At 37.7% G+C, this 18787-nt stretch overlaps 5 protein-coding genes across 7 annotated transcripts; 3 read left to right on the forward strand and 2 right to left on the reverse strand.

Annotated features, from left to right (window-relative positions):
* The first annotated feature begins 94 nt into the window (after positions 1-94).
* Positions 95-2211, forward strand: LOC117782956 (solute carrier family 2, facilitated glucose transporter member 7). Its single transcript, XM_034620075.1, has 6 exons — positions 95-205; positions 261-365; positions 420-1061; positions 1424-1636; positions 1692-1794; positions 1845-2211. The coding sequence occupies exons 1-6, from the start codon at positions 95-97 to the stop codon at positions 2096-2098; spliced, it is 1428 nt and encodes a 475-aa protein (XP_034475966.1). The 3' UTR covers positions 2099-2211.
* A 267-nt stretch (positions 2212-2478) lies between these two features.
* LOC117785027 (TWiK family of potassium channels protein 7) lies at positions 2479-8146 on the forward strand. 2 transcript variants are annotated; one of them, XM_034622906.1, is made up of 8 exons: positions 2479-2591; positions 6023-6441; positions 6582-6811; positions 6868-6992; positions 7045-7298; positions 7449-7575; positions 7638-7739; positions 7808-8146. In XM_034622906.1, the coding sequence occupies exons 2-8, from the start codon at positions 6137-6139 to the stop codon at positions 7877-7879; spliced, it is 1215 nt and encodes a 404-aa protein (XP_034478797.1). In that variant the 5' UTR covers positions 2479-2591; positions 6023-6136; the 3' UTR covers positions 7880-8146. The 2 variants fall into 2 exon arrangements, with proteins under 2 accessions (XP_034478797.1, XP_034478798.1); XM_034622907.1 differs by lacking the exon at positions 2479-2591 and adding an exon at positions 2828-2917.
* Positions 8128-9487, reverse strand: LOC117785028. The gene has a single exon (XM_034622908.1). The coding sequence runs from the start codon at positions 9356-9358 to the stop codon at positions 8207-8209; it is 1152 nt and encodes a 383-aa protein (XP_034478799.1). The 5' UTR covers positions 9359-9487; the 3' UTR covers positions 8128-8206.
* A 290-nt stretch (positions 9488-9777) lies between these two features.
* Positions 9778-14663, forward strand: LOC117783174 (CSC1-like protein 2). 2 transcript variants are annotated; one of them, XM_034620438.1, is made up of 3 exons: positions 9778-10010; positions 11357-12152; positions 12417-14663. In XM_034620438.1, the coding sequence occupies exons 2-3, from the start codon at positions 11389-11391 to the stop codon at positions 13957-13959; spliced, it is 2307 nt and encodes a 768-aa protein (XP_034476329.1). In that variant the 5' UTR covers positions 9778-10010; positions 11357-11388; the 3' UTR covers positions 13960-14663. The 2 variants fall into 2 exon arrangements, with proteins under 2 accessions (XP_034476329.1, XP_034476328.1); XM_034620437.1 differs by having other exon boundaries at positions 9783-9923.
* Positions 14664-14943: 280 nt separating this feature from the next.
* LOC117783173 (cullin-4A) lies at positions 14944-18745 on the reverse strand. Its single transcript, XM_034620436.1, has 10 exons — positions 18209-18745; positions 17883-18127; positions 17239-17699; positions 16988-17174; positions 16731-16923; positions 16522-16658; positions 15721-16110; positions 15381-15659; positions 15168-15320; positions 14944-15103 (listed from the first exon to the last, which is right to left on the reverse strand). The coding sequence occupies exons 1-10, from the start codon at positions 18531-18533 to the stop codon at positions 15008-15010; spliced, it is 2466 nt and encodes an 821-aa protein (XP_034476327.1). The 5' UTR covers positions 18534-18745; the 3' UTR covers positions 14944-15007.
* Positions 18746-18787: the final 42 nt, after the last annotated feature.

The raw sequence follows: 18787 nt of genomic DNA on the forward strand, positions 1-18787 counted from the left end.
GAAATTTTTAATAAGGTAAAATGTAAAAATGACAAGGTATCAAGAACAAAGCAACAGCTGCTTTCTAAATATTCCAATTTAACTACGTAACCAAATGGATAGGGAAGGTTGGAGTCCATTCCTGTTGCTCATCTGCATTGAGGTGACCATTGGCGCTGTCCTGCCCGTTGGCTACGCCTTTGGTGTGGTCAATTCGCCCGCAGAGGTAAATATATAATTAGTGATTATCTTGAAGAATAAATTCCAAGATAATCCATTAGTTCATTAAAGTCTGGGCTGCGGAGTCTGCAAATGCACATTATTCAGTGAATCTCAGCGATGCGCAGGTTACATTGATCTGGGCCAGCATAGTATCAATCTTCCAGGTAAATTGAATAATACAAAATGAGAGTAAAACATTGATCAAAATATCTAAAAAGATTGGCGGCATTTGTGGCTCGTTGTGTGCCGCTTCCATAAATACCAGACTAGGACGACGTGGTACTCTGCAGTTAAGTGGATTAATATTCATGGTATCGGGTCTATTGCATTTCTATTGTCGCCAGGCCAATTCACTGGAGCTATTGCTACTCGGACGTCTTTTGGGGGGTGTGGCAGCCGCCTTTGTCTACTCCACACAGCCCATATATCTCGTGGAATTAGCTCCCAAAGAGTTAAGCGGTAGCGTTGGCGTCTTCACCTGCATTGGCATCACTGGTGGCGTTGTTGTGGGTCAGATCTTTAGCTTTGATTTCTGCTGGGGCAACAAGTCTTATTGGCACTGGGCATTATCTGGATTTATGTTGTTTGTTGTGATAGGTTTGCTGCCCTTGTGTCTGTTTCCCGAAAGTCCACGTTATCTCATATCCAAGGGAAACCAGGAGAAGACCAAAGCGGCGATAATGAAGTTGCGCAAGAAACCAGAAATTGTAGACAAGGAACTAGCTAGGATAGAAGCTGCATTCAAGTCAACGGCGGAGACAATGAGCATCAAAGCTGTCATCTGTGATAGCAAGCTTAGAATGCCTCTGATTATTGTCTGCTCCTTTCACTTTGTTCAGCAAGGAAGCGGCTGTAATGCTGTAAGACTAATGGTTATTAGACCCTGTACTTCAAAAGTACAATTGATCTTAGTTAGTCCGTTAATATCATCAACAGTGGAGTCGATATAGGCATGTCCGTCTGCATAAACAGCCGAATCTTAGATGTTTTAAGAGCTAGACACACTAAATTTGGTATGTAGGATCCTGTGTATCTTCTAAGAAAATTAGGTTAATTTTAGATGAACAATCTTACAGCCTTGATATTTGGTACACATATTAAGGATCATTGTTACTGGGGAGTTGTTCAAGAAACATTTTTAAGAAGTGCCGGGTCCCTCACAGTCGGGTTCTTTCGACTGTAGCCTTTTCCACTAGTTATGACAACTCCATTATTTTTGTAGATTTGGAATTACTCTGTGGGTATATTTACTGGTGCAGGATTCACGACTTCGGTGGCATTGTGGCTAAACTTTGGCTTGGGCGTACTTAACTTTGCCGCTGCCCTTTGTGGTCCCCTTCTGATGACACATTTCAATAGACGTCTTATGATGATGCTGTCCTGCTTTTTATCGGCCGTATTTATGATATTGCTCAGTCTTGGACTGTTCTTTTCGGTCAGCTTCATGTGTATAGATAATTTTAAATTTATTGCATTATTTATTTCCTTAGGATTCCTTCAAATGGGTGTCATATTTCTGCATTTTCTTCCTATCCATGTATATTTTAAGCTTTAACATGGGACTGGCACCGATGCCCTATTTTATTGGCTCAGGTTTGTAATCGAACTTACTCTTTACTTCCTTTATTTTTGTTTTATTATAGAGCTATTATTGACTTCACCGCTTTCCGCCGTCATGGCTTTGGGCAGTCTTTCCAATTGGTTAACGAACTTTATAATTGGCATGATATTTCCAATAATGAACCAGTATATCGGTCCCTTTGCTTTTATGCCATTCGCCGTTATATGCATCTATGGATTTTTGCTGACTTACTGGTATTTGCCAGAAACGAGAAATCGACATCCTGAGGAAGTTGCTCCATTGCTGGAGAATGGATTCAAGTCCAAGATCAAATAAGCGACATAAAACTCTAATAGTTGCGAAAAAAAACTTTGCCAATTGTTTTAATTAAATATTGACCAATTTTTGTGACACAGTTTAAAAATTCAGAAATTTAATAGGCGTTAATTAAAAAAACAATAAAGCAATACGTTACATTTACTGCATTTTTGAAAAGCGATGTGCCCATTTTGGTTATATTTCAAATTTTAAAATATTTTTCAAAATTGTGGCAGCACTGCTCTGCTTTCTCATTCTCAATTTCTGTCTGACTTTCTCTCTCTTTGGCGCTCTTTCAACGAGCTGATCACTGAGCCAATTTCGACGTCACAGGTGAAGCGTCAAGATTAAGCATTTGTATTCTATAATATTGTCTATAAATATAATGCCCCCAGTGGGCAGCAGAACGTTGTGGCGAACGTTTCATATCGAGGGGAACGCGCGCATTCTCCAAATGTCGTAGAGTTGGATTCGAAATTCGGCATCGCCTTGTGAAGTGGAATTAAGTAATGTGCGTTTAAAAATAAAATTTCAGGCAACACCGTTTTGCAGGTGCTAAAACGCACAAAGCACAATAAAAATAACAAGAAATACAGCAGCATAAATATTTTTACATTGAATCATTGATAAAATAACATACCATTGTAGTTTAAAATAGATGTTGTGCATTTGAAATCAGCTGCTGAGAAAAAAAATAAAAATCAAAACCTAACGAAACGAAACGAACTGAAATCGCAACAATGCAATGACGACGGCGCATTAATGACGTCACGCCCGGCGCGTTGCGAACGGCATCTGGCAAAGGAATAACACTAAACAGCAATAATAACATACTATGTATGTATGTATGTTGGTTTGTGGATGCACATGTGTGACAGGAACAACAAACATAAAGCACGGGTCGTCGATCATTGATAGTTATCGATTGTCCATGATAAATGAGTGGCGCGATTTGTGTAAATTCGAAATAACAACAATTAATACGTTATATATATGTATGTATGCATGTAAATATACAAAAATATACATACAGAACCAGGTCGTCAGATATTACGGCAACTCAATACGCCGGTCAATGCACGAAAATTAGTTTTTTTTTTTTGTTCGTCTGCGGCCTCACATCAATTTGGGTTTGTCAGTCTGTCAAGCGAAATGAAAAACATTTGGTTAGCCAAAGTACACAGATACATATGTATTTGTACATCATATATATGTATGTATGTACGTCTGTGCATGCATATTTTTCTGTAATTTATTATTATCCATGTCATTTTACTTGCACACACACACAAGGATTATTTCGCAGACTTTTGGTTTTAAGCATTACGATTTTCGTGTGTGTTTTCATTTGCATTCAAACATTTTGTTGTATTAAATTTTCAAATATTTTGCTCGTGTACCCGTTGGCACTTAACATTCTATGTCTGTCTATAATATTCTATTTTTTTGTGAATATTTTTGACGTGGGCAATTATGAACAAAAAATTAATTATGCAAGTGTGTTCTTTGAGGGATTTAAGAGTTTCTTAATGTTTGTTTTTTTGTTTGCATTACTAAGCGAATTGCTTGTGGGCTTTTTTTCTGTAGCCCCCAGCATAAACATGTTTCTCCCCAAGAGAAAATTTTTCAATTCTTCTGCTTAGCCATAAACAATGCCCACATTTATGAGGCAGTTTTAATTTAAACTAAACGGCAACTAGCTTACCAATTCAAAAAGTTAAAAAAGCCTCCACTTCCCAGAAAATATTACAAACATATGTAGACATATAAAGATATTTGTATAGTATTAGCTTAAATCATACAACAATTTTCCTTTTATTTTCCATTTTTTGCCTATTCGCTTTTGATCTTTTATTTAATGTTATTGGCTAGCTTTAATCAGTAGAATTAAAAACACGGCCCCGTTCAATAAATTTCAATATTTCTGCTTTTGTACTTCCATTCAATTAGCATTTTGTTTGTTTTTTAATGATCGAAACAATAACAAAACAAATCCAGGAAAAAAGCCTTGAATTATAATTTCAATAATATATAATAATAATTATTATTTAAAAAAAACAACAAAAACAATTTTGCTTAATATTAATTATTTTTTACTATGGTTCATTTTTGAGTTTTTGAAATTAAATTAATTTTAATTTTTCTCACATTTTTAATTTTTGTGATCGCTTAATTTCATTAAACTCATAAACATAAAGTTGACATAGAAATTTTATTATACCCATTTTTTTTTTGTGTATTTGCCACCCACAATTTAATCATTTCATTAATGTATTTGTCATATTCGGTTTAAGATTTTTGCTTTCAATTGTTTTATACTCTTTAATTAGTTTAAAAAGGTTTCCGTTATCTGTCAAAATATTCATCATGAAAAGTTTTTAGTTTTAGAAGAACCGTTCATGACAAAGTTTGAAAACTTTTGTCATTTCTGAAATCCCTTTTGGCCAAACATAAAATATATAACATACATTTTAGGGTATTTTGTTGTCGATGCATCTCTCTCTCTCTCTTGTTTCGAAATAATTTTTTTTGGCTTGGATTTTCATTTGTTTTGGCGCGAATTTGTTTGGTTTTTAATTATCTATGTACGTGTGTGTAGTCTAATATGTTTCGTTTGTAAATAATGCAGACATCAATTGCAAATTGAACTTAATTTATGGGGTTCCTCCTCGCTTTAGCCCCCATCCGACCAAAGGTAAATACAGAGCACTTACTTATGCATATTATGTGTGGTTTGCGGTTTATCCAAATCTATAAATTAAATGATCTTACTGTGGCGGCGCTTTGGGGCTTATGAATTAAGAATAGACTGATATCTCTCTGCCAAAATATGCTTTAGATTTGCAAACAAAAAGAGAAAGAATAATACATAAAGAAAAGCCACAAATTAGACAAATGACTGTTGCCTGTTGTAGGAGTTTATAAAAATAAGCTACAACATATTTCACACCCACTAAATTAGAGGCAAGTGGTAGGGAAAGGGGAAAATATGAAATTGAAAACATTTGGCAGCAGCCGCCAAGTCGTTATGGGCTAGGAAGTCTCCAATTTGATGCCTAGTTCTCGAAACTAGGCGACAAGTGTCATCAGCAGAGCAATCCCAGAAATGCCACCCACACTCATGGTCAACGCCATCCATTGAGACGCACCACAGATCACAGATCACACACAGTTGCCAAACGTGCAGTCCCAAAAATGAAATAATTCATATTCATCTAGTTTCATTTATAAGAACGACAACAACAACAACAACAACAAAAAGTGAAATGAATTTCGAAATTAATTTGTTCAAAAATAACATTAAAATGTCAAACCAAACGGAACACTATCAAAAATATAACTCGTAAAATTGAGTTATGTCCTGACGGGAATATATCCTATATTTTAGCTTAAAAAACTAAAAGAATTATTTTTTTTATTTCTAAACAAATTCTTTTACATTAAAATTCTTTAAATTTTCTAAATAAATGAAACAATTGACATATATAAACGGAAATATAAATTGCAAAAATAAGTTATGTTTTAGTTATGTTGTATTTCATATATACATAATTTTTTATTTAACCTTTACAAAAGTTTAGCAAAAATATCCAATCATCGTCTTCATACGACACGAACAATATCTTTATGTTTTTGTAAAATCAAGGTGATAAATAAGTAAAATAAGCCAATTAGTTATCCAATTGTTGTTTTTTAATGAAATCGTTAAAGTAGTTGGAAATCGCTTCCGCGAGTATCGAGTTTACTACTTTTTGGAAGTATATATTTTAACACCACTATCTAAGATTTATGTATCTTAAATATAGACATGACTTTTGTTTATTTGGCAGTCTGTTTAATTGTTGCGTTCACAGGAAGTCCTTACACATTGCTTAAATAAATAAATGTTTATACCTATTTATTTGTATTTATTTATACCTATTTATTTGTATTTATTTTCAGTTTGAACAAATCGTCTAAATGGGCAGGCCAATCAAATTGAAGCATGTCCAGACCAAAGACGTTCGAGACGCCGCAACCAGCTGCTAAAGTTTCCAGTTTGGATGTGGTCAAGTCATGTCTTCGCGGCGCAGCTCCTTTCGACGGAGAGAGAAGCCGGCATTTGAGCGCTTCAAGGATCACTGCCGTCACTTTACGGCGTTTATGTTCAGCAATGTGGGCATCATTCTGTTGGTGACATTCTATACCATTGGCGGCGCCTTCATCTTTCAGGCTATTGAAATTTTCGAATATGAAAAACTGAAGTCAAACAAACCACATCGTTTCATTGAGCGCAACTTTAGTGGAGATTGTCTCAATCGCATCTGGGAACTGACAGCCGAGAATATTAGTTTCTTTGATCATCAGGCCTATAGAAAACGGTACGATTTACTGCACTCCATAATTTTAATCAATTTGTCAAATTTAAAATATGAATTATGCTACGATTATTAAACAAAGATTTAAAGTTTATGTTTAAAATTAGATTAACAGATTTAATAAATGCTCTTTCTTTTCGTAGTGTTAATGAAGTGCTTTTGGAGTATCAACGGGCTGTTGTAAAGAAACAGTTGCGGGGACCAGATGTGGATCATCAGTGGAGCTTCTCTGGCGCCTTTCTCTACTCGCTGACTGTAATCACGACCATTGGCTATGGCAACATAACGCCCACCTCCGATTGGGGCAAACTGGTGACCATTCTGTATGCCATCATTGGCATGCCACTCTTTCTGCTCTATTTATCCAACATAGGTAGTAAAGATATTATTACTTGTATAAGGCTTGTTAATATCAAAGTATATTTTTAGGCGATGTGCTGGCCAAATCATTTAAGTGGATCTACTCCAAGGTCTGTCTCTGTCGGATTTGTCCTGGCGTCGCCAAGAGACGCATAATACGAGAGCGACGAAAACTACGTCAACTAGCGAGGGCTGTAAGTTCTCCAATATTGTAATAAAAAACTCCAACTTATTTTTTTTTTATAGTTGCAGTTGCATAAGATGGAAAGTGCACGTGGCAGCAGCAGCAACAGTTGCTCTAGCAACAGCAACAGCACAAGTAACAGCACAAGTAACAGCAGCAGCACCAGTAGCAGTGACTACACCAAGAGTTCAGTACAAACATCCAGCGTGTTGGATGTGCCCTACACAGATTCAGATTCAGATATAGAACGTGAGATACGCGGCAGCACGGATGAGATAACAGTGCCGCTAACAGTGTGTGTCTTTGTGATGGTCAGGTGGGTCATAACAACAATCGTTGTCATATCTAAATTTAATTATTTAATCATTTTTATTTTATTTTAAATTTCAATTTATGATTTCTTACAATTTTGTCTCATTGTGTTTTGCCAAATTGAAATGTAGTTAAGCATTCAATATATTTACAGTTATATACTATCGGGTGCCATCCTTTTTGGACGCTGGGAGGATTGGAATTATCTGGATGGCAGCTACTTCTGTTTCATCTCATTGAGCAGCATCGGATTTGGCGATTTGGTGCCCGGTGATCGTGTGGTAAAATCTTGAAGACTACTCGCATTTTAGTTTAATTAATAGTTCCCTCTTCTTTCAACTAGATAACCGCCGATAAAGACAAGGTCGAAGTGAGCTTCATTTTATGTGCCGTTTATCTGCTGCTGGGCATGGCCTTGATTGCCATGTGTTTCAATTTAATGCAGGTATGTTTAGAGAATCTAAAAACATAACTCAACCGTAATATAATCTTTCCTTTGTTGATTCTTTCCAGGAACAAGTTATTCATAATATGCGCGCAATAAAGCGTGGATTCAAGGCGTGCTTCCGTTGCCGCAGCTCCTAGTAATTTATTTATCTATCATAGGCCCGACTTTTAGTTAATGTAGATTTGTATATAAACTGTAGCAAGAATGTGTTCCTTGGTAAATCAATCTTATATAGTCCTAAGTCAATATACTAAATTTAGTATACTTAAGTAGTCTAGATCTTATTTATAATAATTTAAGATTAGATTTCTAGATACGCTGCCCGTTGGCCATTCCTCTAAATTCTATTCAAATTGTCCAACATATTGAAAATATAATGGGGAAATGCTTTTCGGTAAAATTTACTACATAATCTGACTATTTATTAAATATGTCATGGTCCCAATCGTTTTACAGTACTGTAATTAGGTTATAATTTTCGATTTTACGATTCTCACTTTCTGTGATTTCGTCATTTGTTTTTCTAATCGTTTTTCCTTGGCCATCAATGTCTTGACCTGGCGATCCATCTGCAGTGGAGCTGTTTGCGACAACTCCGCATAGTTTGGTAGAGTTTCCGAATACTTATCCAAGCAGGCTTCCTTAAATTGCTTGGTTAGAGCGCTCGATACATGACAGTGTCCCGGCGTTGTTAGATGATCATAAGCTGTATCCTTGAGTGCTTCGAATTGGGCACGAGTCTTGCCTGTGACCTGCATGCGTCTAATCTTTGTTTTGGTAACCGGTTTCGTGGGAGCTTTATGCAATATGCTGGAAGCGATTGACTTTTTGTTATCCACAATTAGTTTACGTTGTTTCACCTCCAGTTTCATGGCGGGACTCAACGGCTTTGTGGACGACACTTTAGACGACTTTTTCTTCTTGGGCACTGGTGACCAAGATATTGGCGGCTTTGGCTGAGTATTGGCAGCTGTGCCGGACTTGCGACGAGAATAGGTTCGAGCTGGTGGCGCTTTGTGCATAAAATTCGAAAGACCAGAATCGATTGACTTCCCAGATTGCCTCAGGCTAGAACTAGGCGATATTCGTGGCGGACTGACCATTACGGCGTCGCTAACGTTAAGATATTGCAGATCCATGGATTGCAGTTGCAAACTGGAAGATGACTCAAGGTGCTGCCCAGGGATTTCAAGGGGAGATGCAACATTCTGGGTAGGTTTACATCGCGTTTGCTCTGGAGTCAAAGCCTGTACATTTTCCTTGCCGGGCCTGGCAATAATCTTAACATTCGCTGGGGTGCTTCTGGCCAATGGTGCGGATATGTTGTCAACCTGCATCTCATAGTTGTGTCTCTGTGGCGTGCTCGTCCCAGCAAAGCATCTAGTCCCGCCAAATTTGGAGGCAGGCAAAATAAGTTGGTTTGTCTCCACATTTGCAGCAGCCGCATCACAGCAACGATGATTCGGGATGATGTTTTGAAAATTGATCCGTCCCTTGATTATCTGCGGCATGAAAAGTTCACTCTCGAAGCCCGGACAATCCACAAGCACAACATTTTTGCTGGACAATAGCTTAATTTTGAAACTCAAGTTAGCGTTTGATGCTTGACTTGGCATTGTTGTGTTTCAGTTGGTAATTTAGTGCAAGTGTCGCGAATAGAAGGTTAAATTAGTATTTGCAGTTGTAAAAATTTAAAAAACTACTACTTAGATTCAGTATTAGAGAAAAACTGAATTTTAACAATTTCTCGTATTTCTGTGTTCATTTTGAAATATTTTATACGGCGCTGTTGTTTTGTTGTTTACGTCGACGAAGAGATGCTTTCGATAATCGCGTATCTTCCGATATTTTGTATACACAATACTTATCGATACAGTCGTGCTTACATCGTGAGCACAACAAGCTCGCTTGAAGAGCTACCTCATTAATTCACCGAACTCCTCTAAATATTGAGAAATTCGAAAATGGCATGGGTTTAAGTTCATTTCAGTTGCGTTACAATTTAAATGAGTCGTCTTTCTGGGCTTGCATAAAAACTGTGTGATTGTAATTTAAATACCTTTTTTAAAATTGTGACGTCATTACTGAGACATTGCAAGACACACCATGGTGGCTATGATCGACCGCCGCATATCGAAATGAACACAACAATGTAGCAAAGCCCATCACTAGTTTACGCAAGTATGCAAAAAAAAACACAGATGATTTTTTAAGTGCAATAAATAATAAGAAGCAATCTACACAACAAATAACAATAAATCCCACAAGGTACGCTAAAACGTAGTTAATACGTGGCAAAAGTTATAATTATTTAGAACTGTGTTAAGAAACAATGCAAAAAAAAACAAAGAAAGTTACAAACTAATTATTGAAATTTATGACCACAAAATGATGATAAAAGTGTAACAATATTAAAGTAGCTAAATTTGAAAGCATTTTCTTTTTTGTGGTCATTAATTCGTGAGTGCGAAATTGCATTTTGTATGAATGATTCATTTGCCTACAGTCAAAATGCGAGTAGAAGTGGAAAGTGGCAATGACGCGATACTTTGTCTAGCGACCCACCCTGCGCCTCCTCCTCACCCCTTGCCGATTACACGCATACATAAATACGTTGTACGAAAAATAGAAACAATTATCTTATTTTTAAATCCAATTGTACACTGTCCATTGATAATGTATGTCAAATAGACTTAACCGAGTCTTGTGAGTGGGGTTTTTTCTTTGGGATATCATTAAAGTTGTACAAAAGAAAGCAAAAATTGCAGTAATATATAGCGGACATGCATGTGCGTGTTATATATATGAATAGTTGTTATAACTAATTAGATGGAAGCACTTAACTAATGTATTGTTATGTGATAAGTGCAATTTATACTGGTTTCGCTGTTCTACTTAAATTAGGAAACAAAGAATTGCAGTCTGTATATTAATGGTTATTTTTTATATTTATTTTTTTCTATCATTCACATACAAATTGTTCGATAACGCTGTGCGTTTGTTTGGGTAAAAATACTACATATTAGAATGGTCTTTGACCGAAGTGACCTAATAAGCTAAATCTCTGTTTGGTTGGAGAAATTGCGGTTTTCGCATACAAATTAAATTGATAACACGGGCGCTTAGGACATAGATGAAGTTGCGAGAGAGAAGAAAGAAATGAGTGCGAACAGCAAGAAAGATATCGTACTTTGTTGTGGTTTCATATTCGTTCAGAGCACACTGACAGCGATCGGGCCTCTGAAACGAGAGAACACGTTCACTCTCACACTATAAAGGCACGACCTTATTAATTTCTCATTCTATTTAATCAAAGAAACCGCAAAGGAAACATAATCAGTGAAGTTTAAATACTCTTAATGTGTTAAGAATGGAAATCGCTTACTTAGTGTGTCACACGTTGCATGACAGACCCAAGGAACACTAACTGATTGAAGAGTATCGAAATGAAACCATTTATAAACTAATATTCATTTGAGTCCAGCTGCTTTCTTATCAGTTTCTCTTGTGTACACTGTACAGGCAAGCACATCACACGTTTCGGATTTTTGTTGGAGGCGGAAAAGTTTCTATTACGAGTGTTATTTACATTTATTTTGTTCGTCTTTTTGCAGTGATTCACTTGCTCACAGCTGTCGACTCCAAAATGGATAATATAATACAGCGTGATAACGGATTATACGAAAACAACACGTATTGTTTGGTATCGGGAAACAGGACAGCGATCTTTACCAGCGCCTACAATGGAATCCCCGAGACTTTGATACTGAACACCATCTTTTGGGTATTACTTTTGCTCCTGTTTACCACACTTCGTCATCGGGCGAGCGATTATCGCCTGGCCTTGGTCAATACCAATGGGAATAAGAAGCGTTGGACGGAAATCTTTTATTCACGTGCCGCCAGCGTTGTGGAACCTCAGCCGGGCACATCGTCACAGCAGACTCCCACGCCTCGACCCAGTGTTGACTCGCATCTATCGCAGGGAGCGGATCAATCCACACCTTTGTCACCCATTGATACGGATCCGGGCTTATTCAGTTGGATCAGAGTAACATTTAAGCTACGCAAGGAGACAATTCTACTTCATTCTGGCCCGGATGCAGTGCACTATCTATCTTTCCAACAACATCTGATGGCGGTCATGTCGGTGGTCACCGTCGTCTCATTGGCCATCATTCTGCCCATTAATTTCCTCAATGGACCCACGAACACGCATTACGATGTGAATGCCTTTGGGCGCACAACAATGGCCAATCTGGAGCCAGAATCACCATGGCTTTGGGTGCACACCATCATTACCATATTGTATATTCCTCTCGTAGTGCTCGTCATGCGTCGATCCTCGGGTCGCAATGCCTTTAAAAAGGCCGCCACGAGGACCATCATGATATCGAACATCTCCAACAGGTTAGTATTAATTTATTTCAAGGCTGCGAATATGTTCAGAAATTTAAAAGAATATTTCAATATCATAAACATAATTTTATGTTAGATTCTATAGAAAATTATAAACTTTTTACTTAGTTTAAAAAGTCAAAGAAAATATTGATTTAAAAAATAATAATTTCTCCAATATTTGAGACTTTGAACCTTCTTAATAAATTGAAAGATTTGCAGCGTTGCTTTAATTATTCAAAAACAAGATTATTAAAGTGTTTGTAATGCTTACAGTGATCGTAACAAAACCGTTATACGGAACTACATGCAGGAACTGTTTCCGGATGTGACCATTGAGAGTGTCAGCATTGCCTACAACATTTCCCGGCTCTTTGTCCGCAATGCGGAGTTCGAAAGCGCACATGAAGCGAGAGTTTATTGTGAGCAGCATCGGGATCGGGACACTCTGATGGCCAAGCCGGATTTCTGCTCCTGCAAGAAGGAGAATGCCTTCGAGTATTACCAGCGGGAGGAGCGTAAATTATCTGGTGATGTGGCACGATTGCGTGCCTCGACAATGAATGAACCATTGGACATTGCCTTCCTTACCGTCTCGACGGTGCAGGAAGCCCAGAACATTGTGACACACTTTACACCCGGCACTTACAGACAATGGCAGATTATGTTTGCGCCATCGCCGGATGACATCTTCTGGGAGAACTTGAATGTGAGCAAGAGTCATTGGTACCTTAAGTTTGTGTGCGTCAACGTTGTCCTCTTCATTGTGCTTTTCTTCCTGACGACACCGGCTATGGTTGTCAATCTGCTGAATAATCGTGCATGGTTGCAAGACACGGAGACGAAAATTTCACCACTGGTATCCGAGTTCTTGCCCACGTTGATGCTGTGGACACTGTCGGCACTGATGCCAGTGATTGTCACCATATCGGACAAATGGATGGGTCACTACACTCGCTCCAAGCAAAACTATTCGATAATGACGAAATGTTTTAGCTATCTGCTTTTGATGATTCTTATATTGCCCTCGTTGGGATTGACATCGGCACAGGCTCTGTTGGAATGGGGATTGACGAACGAAACTGGACGCTGGCAGTGCATTTTCTTGCCGGATCGTGGCTCCTTTTATGTTAATTATATTATAACTGCTGCCTTTATTGGTACCTCATTGGAGCTGTTGCGTTTCCCAGAACTAATCGTATACATTTGGGCATTGCTAAAGGCCAATTCAAAGGCCGAAACACCATACATTCGCAAATCCATAATGATTGAATTTCCCTTTGGCACCCACTATGCCTGGACAACGCTCGTCTTTACCATATCGATTGTTTATAGTGTATTTTGTCCGTTGATCATGCCCTTTGCCATGATCTATATATGCCTAAAGCATATGGTCGATCGTTATAATTTATACTTTGCATATGGACCCTCAAATATGATATCACGCAAAGGTGGCAAGATTCACTCCACAGCTGTCACAATGACCAAGTTTTCTGTACTAATCTTAGTCCTGGTTATGGCAATGATATGTTATTTCCGAGGCGATGACGGCATGGCACGATTTCTAATATTAATCATAACCTTGGCCATTACCGTCACATTGTTCATCTTCATGTCGCCCATTAAGCGGTGTGCGGCCACCCGACGTCCAAGTATTGTGGAAATTGCTGGCCCTGCACCCGCCTATATACCCGACGTGCTGAAAACACGCACGGAACCCAATGTGAAGCCGTCAGTTGCCGGATTTGGAAACTATGGTGCGGACAATGTATCCGACTACGACAGCTCCCAATATAGTGTCAATAGCGTTGAGGCTTAAACCCAAAAAAAGGCGTTTAAATTTTTGGCTATTATTGACTCTCTATCGATCAAGCAATCAAAGATTTTTACATTTACATTTAAATATTTTTGTATATGACTTTTTATAAGCCGCTGATAACTTTCCAAGTGCTGTTAAATGTGCAAAAGGCTTTGTTTGCAATGGGAAAATGTGATACGAAATTAGCCTCGTCTGAGTTCAGTTTAAAGTCGTTTTCGAAAAACGTCACCTGCTGCGACTTTTATTTTTTAAATTTAAATATTTTTTTCTGTTTTGTATATATCCAAGTATCTGTCCTCCTGATTTACTCCTATTTAATCAACTTATTTGTAATCTAAATTGTAAATATTACTTCTTTTTAACGCATATTGTCTTTTAAGCATAAACTGTCGGTCACACTCCAATTTGCAACTAAACAGAATGTATTCTCTATACATATAGAAAGAGTATTATGTTAACAAGAAAACACATAGCGTATGTATACAATTAGGTTTGTTTATTTATCGCAAAAAATCATAAATAAAAACGATTTAGTTTTATATGCATATCCGTTTTACATACAAGATGCAGCAAATTACGAGTACTAGAGTTTATTATTATTATTTAAGTAATCTATTAATATTAGCCTGCAAATGTTTCTTCTATTGTTATTTGAAGGAAAAATGTATCATCAATAAAACAAATTAAAAACCCCATAAACAAAATACGAAATCCGTAATCAAAGTTATTTTCCATATTTAAAAAAAAACGCATATTTGCCAAGTAGCATTTGCGATTTGTAAATAATCGTCTAATTTATTAGATGATTACAATGACTTACAATGAAAATCGAAAACTGCAACCTGAACGAACTGTGTATACGATTCACAACTACAACTACAATATGTAATTGATATTTGTTCAATACGCTACCAAATGAATTTCGTTGGACTTGCTTTAAATCGTATTTGATGTATGGTATGGTTTTTAAAGAAACGCAAAAAATAAAGAAAACTACATTCGTGTTTTGTGTGTAATGTTGGCCAAAAAGATAGAAAACTTCACGCACTTATGCCACATAGTTGTATTGATTTTGATTATCCTTGTCCCGCTCCATGTAATCACGATCGATCAGCGATTCGATTCGCTTTTTCAGATCAGCAGGCTGAAAGTAAAACAAACGATATAACAATACAATTACATATTGAAACGTGTTGAAGTCGTCTCACCTTAACTGGAAACGTTAGCTGGTTGAACAACTCGGTGATGAGCAAATTGTGGCTTAGCGTTTTACGCATTTTCATAATACGCACAATGGCCGCATCAATCTGATACTGACGATCCTGAAAGACGCGCTCCTCTGTCGCCTTTTGCTCCTCATTCTAAATTTACATAATTAAATATTTAAAAGGACATTTAAATAATGTGTTATGTTTTCTTACCGTTTCCTTCATTTGTATTTGATTGATTTTGATGCGGAACAATTTGTTTGTGAATTCATTGTGGAAATCGAACTGATCACCATCCTCAATGTCACGACCTTTGGGAGATTTGGTTATGACACGAGCCCGTCCACAGGCCAGCGACTGCAAGGTGCGTCGCAGCTCGCCATCCTCAATACTGGTGGCAGCCAAGATTTCCTCATAGCTAAGCGCTGGTTTATCATTAAACAAAAGCAACACGAGCGCTTGAAACAGTGATACCATCAACTCCTTTGGACCCTGCAAAGAAAATGAATTCTATAAGTATCTGAATATTTAACACTTGCTAATTGATTTCTACCGCATCGAATTGAGCTCGCAATACACAATTGCCCAGAGTTGGCTGCCACTGCAGTTTTCGCCCACTGTGCTTTTCCAGATAGAACTTGTTGAATATCTGCTGGGGATTTATGAACTGCGGCGGCATTGTGACTTCAGTGGGCGCGTATGTTGGCCAATAGCCCATGGTCAATATGCTGACGGTTAAATCCAGATTGGTCACATCACGATCATTGCTAAGCGTATGACCGCGAAAAGCCAAATTCACATCACGACTCAATTCCATATCCTTGAACATGCCCTCCAACTTTGAGGTGAAGCCGCCGCCACATTCCTGTTTTAGTTTAGAGAGCATACTCTTCTCAGAGTCCACGGAGGCTGATTTGCCCACAAGCAAACGCTTGGCCAGATCCTGTTGGATTAACAATAATAATATTACAATTGGAATATTTGAATACTTTTGTAAGAATTACAAAGAAACTTCAACTAAGAATATAATTTAGGGAAACCAATATAAGGATAATAAATTGAAAATATAAAATAGAAAGAACACAAAAAAAAAATTTTTGTTCTAACCAGGGAATCAAACCGAAACAAATATCGGTTACGGTTTCGGTACAAATGTTTCGGTATTCGGTTTTGACAGAGACTCTTACTTTAACTGTCTTATTACATTTATCCAAAATTTGTTTCCTTATTATAAGTTTTATCATTTTGTGTTGATTTCTATCCCCCTAACTTTGTCATTCTTAATATTATTTGCCCAATATTTCAATAGGGCATCAAATATTTAGATTTTGAACCAAATACTCGACTACAGTACCTTTTTATAGAATGCCTCAAAAACGTCCTTGCCATGTATAAAACGAAACAGCACCATGATCTTATCCAACGTCTTTTCCAGCTCTTCGTCGGTGGTGCCCTTGTTGCCAGAGCGTAATTTCATATCCACATATTTAGCTGTGGAATACAAGTACAAATATAAATAAATATGACATGCTAATTTTATATTAGAATAACAAGAGTACGGACCGATGAGCTCTGCCGGTTTGTTGGCTCGCTGATTGACAAAGAATTCGAAGGCCTCGCGCAACGAATTCGTAAATTTCTCATTGTGCTCAAAACAATTGCGCACAATGACATCCATTTTGTCCTTGAAGTCGAGCAGATCCTGCACCATGCTTTTATCCTTCTCGGGATCAATGACAATAGTGCGTCCCTTTTTCTACAAAATTTTTAAGAAAGAAAGTTTATTAACGTGTACAAAGATAAGGTAACAAACTTTTTACCTTGATATAGCCATTAAAATTGCCGCATAACTCGGATGTGCCGTTTTTGACGCGACTTAACAGGCCGTACAAAAGGGTAAGATCACTCAGTCTGTTATCCTCTAGCAATGCGTCTAGACCCTTTTGCAGAATTGTGGTTAAGTGTTCGGCAAGCAGCTCCTTTTCCACATTGTATATCAAAGGATGTCTGTTAGCAAATAAGATAAATCAATTAGTAATTTACACATTTGTATCTTATTTTAACTGCTTACTTTGTGCTGGAGTCAAGATAATGCAATAGACGCTCATTTTCCTCGGCCAGACGTTTGCTCACATGTTGTAAGTATTCGGGCACCTCCAATTCCTGCATTTTACGTTGACTCTCAGCCTTGTACAGTTGATTTGTTGCATCGAGGAACTTCTCCTCGAATGCACTGCTGTAGATCTGCAGATCACAGAGCATACGGACCAAACTCTTTAGCAATCCACGATCCACTGTCGATCCCTGGCGTTCCTTTTCAATGAGCGTCAAGAGGCCATCAACAGTGCGCTTCTGTACAACGCTATTCTGTGCAAAGTGTATACGAAAGAGGTCCAGCCCCAAGTCCCATATTGAATGTATGAACGAGTTTTGCAGCACATAGGTGCGATCCATATATAAAAATATGCTACGTATCATGATCATTTGCTGGCAGAATGACAGCCACCAGTTGTTGATTTTCTCCAATAAAATCTGTAAGAAAACAATTAATAAGTTTTAATATCTGAAATCGGACCACTGTATATAGATTATATATAATTTGTTTATATTTAATTGAGTACAGGTGTCTAAAAGGGTATCACAGCTTTGAATACAACCTTTCTCTCTGATTTTTACAATTATTTAAACAAGAGTAGGTAAACCTATTTATATTACCAGTTTATCCATGCTACCGCCAGTTAGCTCCTTGAGTTTGATATTGCGTTTGACATGCTGCTCCGTCAGCTCTCTGAGTTTAGCATACAATTGTGCATCCATTTTATGACTGCACATATTTACAACGGCCTGATAGAGCTCCTCCAGTGAATATTTGATGGGCTTTGACAGTTGTATGGCGATAACGGCCTCCTCCAGTTTCACATATGTGTCCTCAGAATAGTTATCGGGCAGTGTGGGTTTAGCTATTTTTTTTGTTTTTTTCGTTGTATGCAAATGTAATAATTCATGTAATCGATATCGATATGATTAACGTTTAACCTTACCCTTGAAGTTCTTAATAACAATCTTCTTGACATCGCCCGGCTTGGTATTGTGTATAGCGCCCATGCGATTAAGAAGATTTGAGGTAGTTGATGCAGCACGCATATCATTACCATGATGTGCACCCAGTTTTGAAAAGTTTGGCAATCGTTCGCCGTTTGTGGACGCTGCTGAATTCATATTTTGGGCTGCGAAGGCGCTCCGTCCCGGATTTGTTGTCGTTATCGAGCTGCTGCTGCTATCACCCTTTTTAAGGCTGGATGCAATATTCTCAGTGTCGTGCAGTTCAGTGGTATCCATAGGCTTGTATTTCTTTGCAGCACTCATTGCTTGGAATGAGTGTGTAGTGTCCAAAACGCTGGAGCTTCTAGTGCTCACGGCGCTGGCTCTGCAATTACGACGGCTATTACTGATGCTTGCTAGTTGCACTCACTCTTGCTCCTGTTAGCTGCCTGTCTGTATTTGTCCTGCACAGAATATTATATTGCTTGCAAGCATATAAATTTCCACTCGTTTTTGGCATAAATTTTAGAGTTGTATTGAAATCACTGTTGCCAACTTAGCTATTATATAGATAGATC

Source organism: Drosophila innubila (genome assembly GCF_004354385.1).
Source record: "Drosophila innubila isolate TH190305 chromosome 2R unlocalized genomic scaffold, UK_Dinn_1.0 1_C_2R, whole genome shotgun sequence".
Lineage (NCBI taxonomy): Eukaryota > Metazoa > Arthropoda > Insecta > Diptera > Drosophilidae > Drosophila > Drosophila innubila.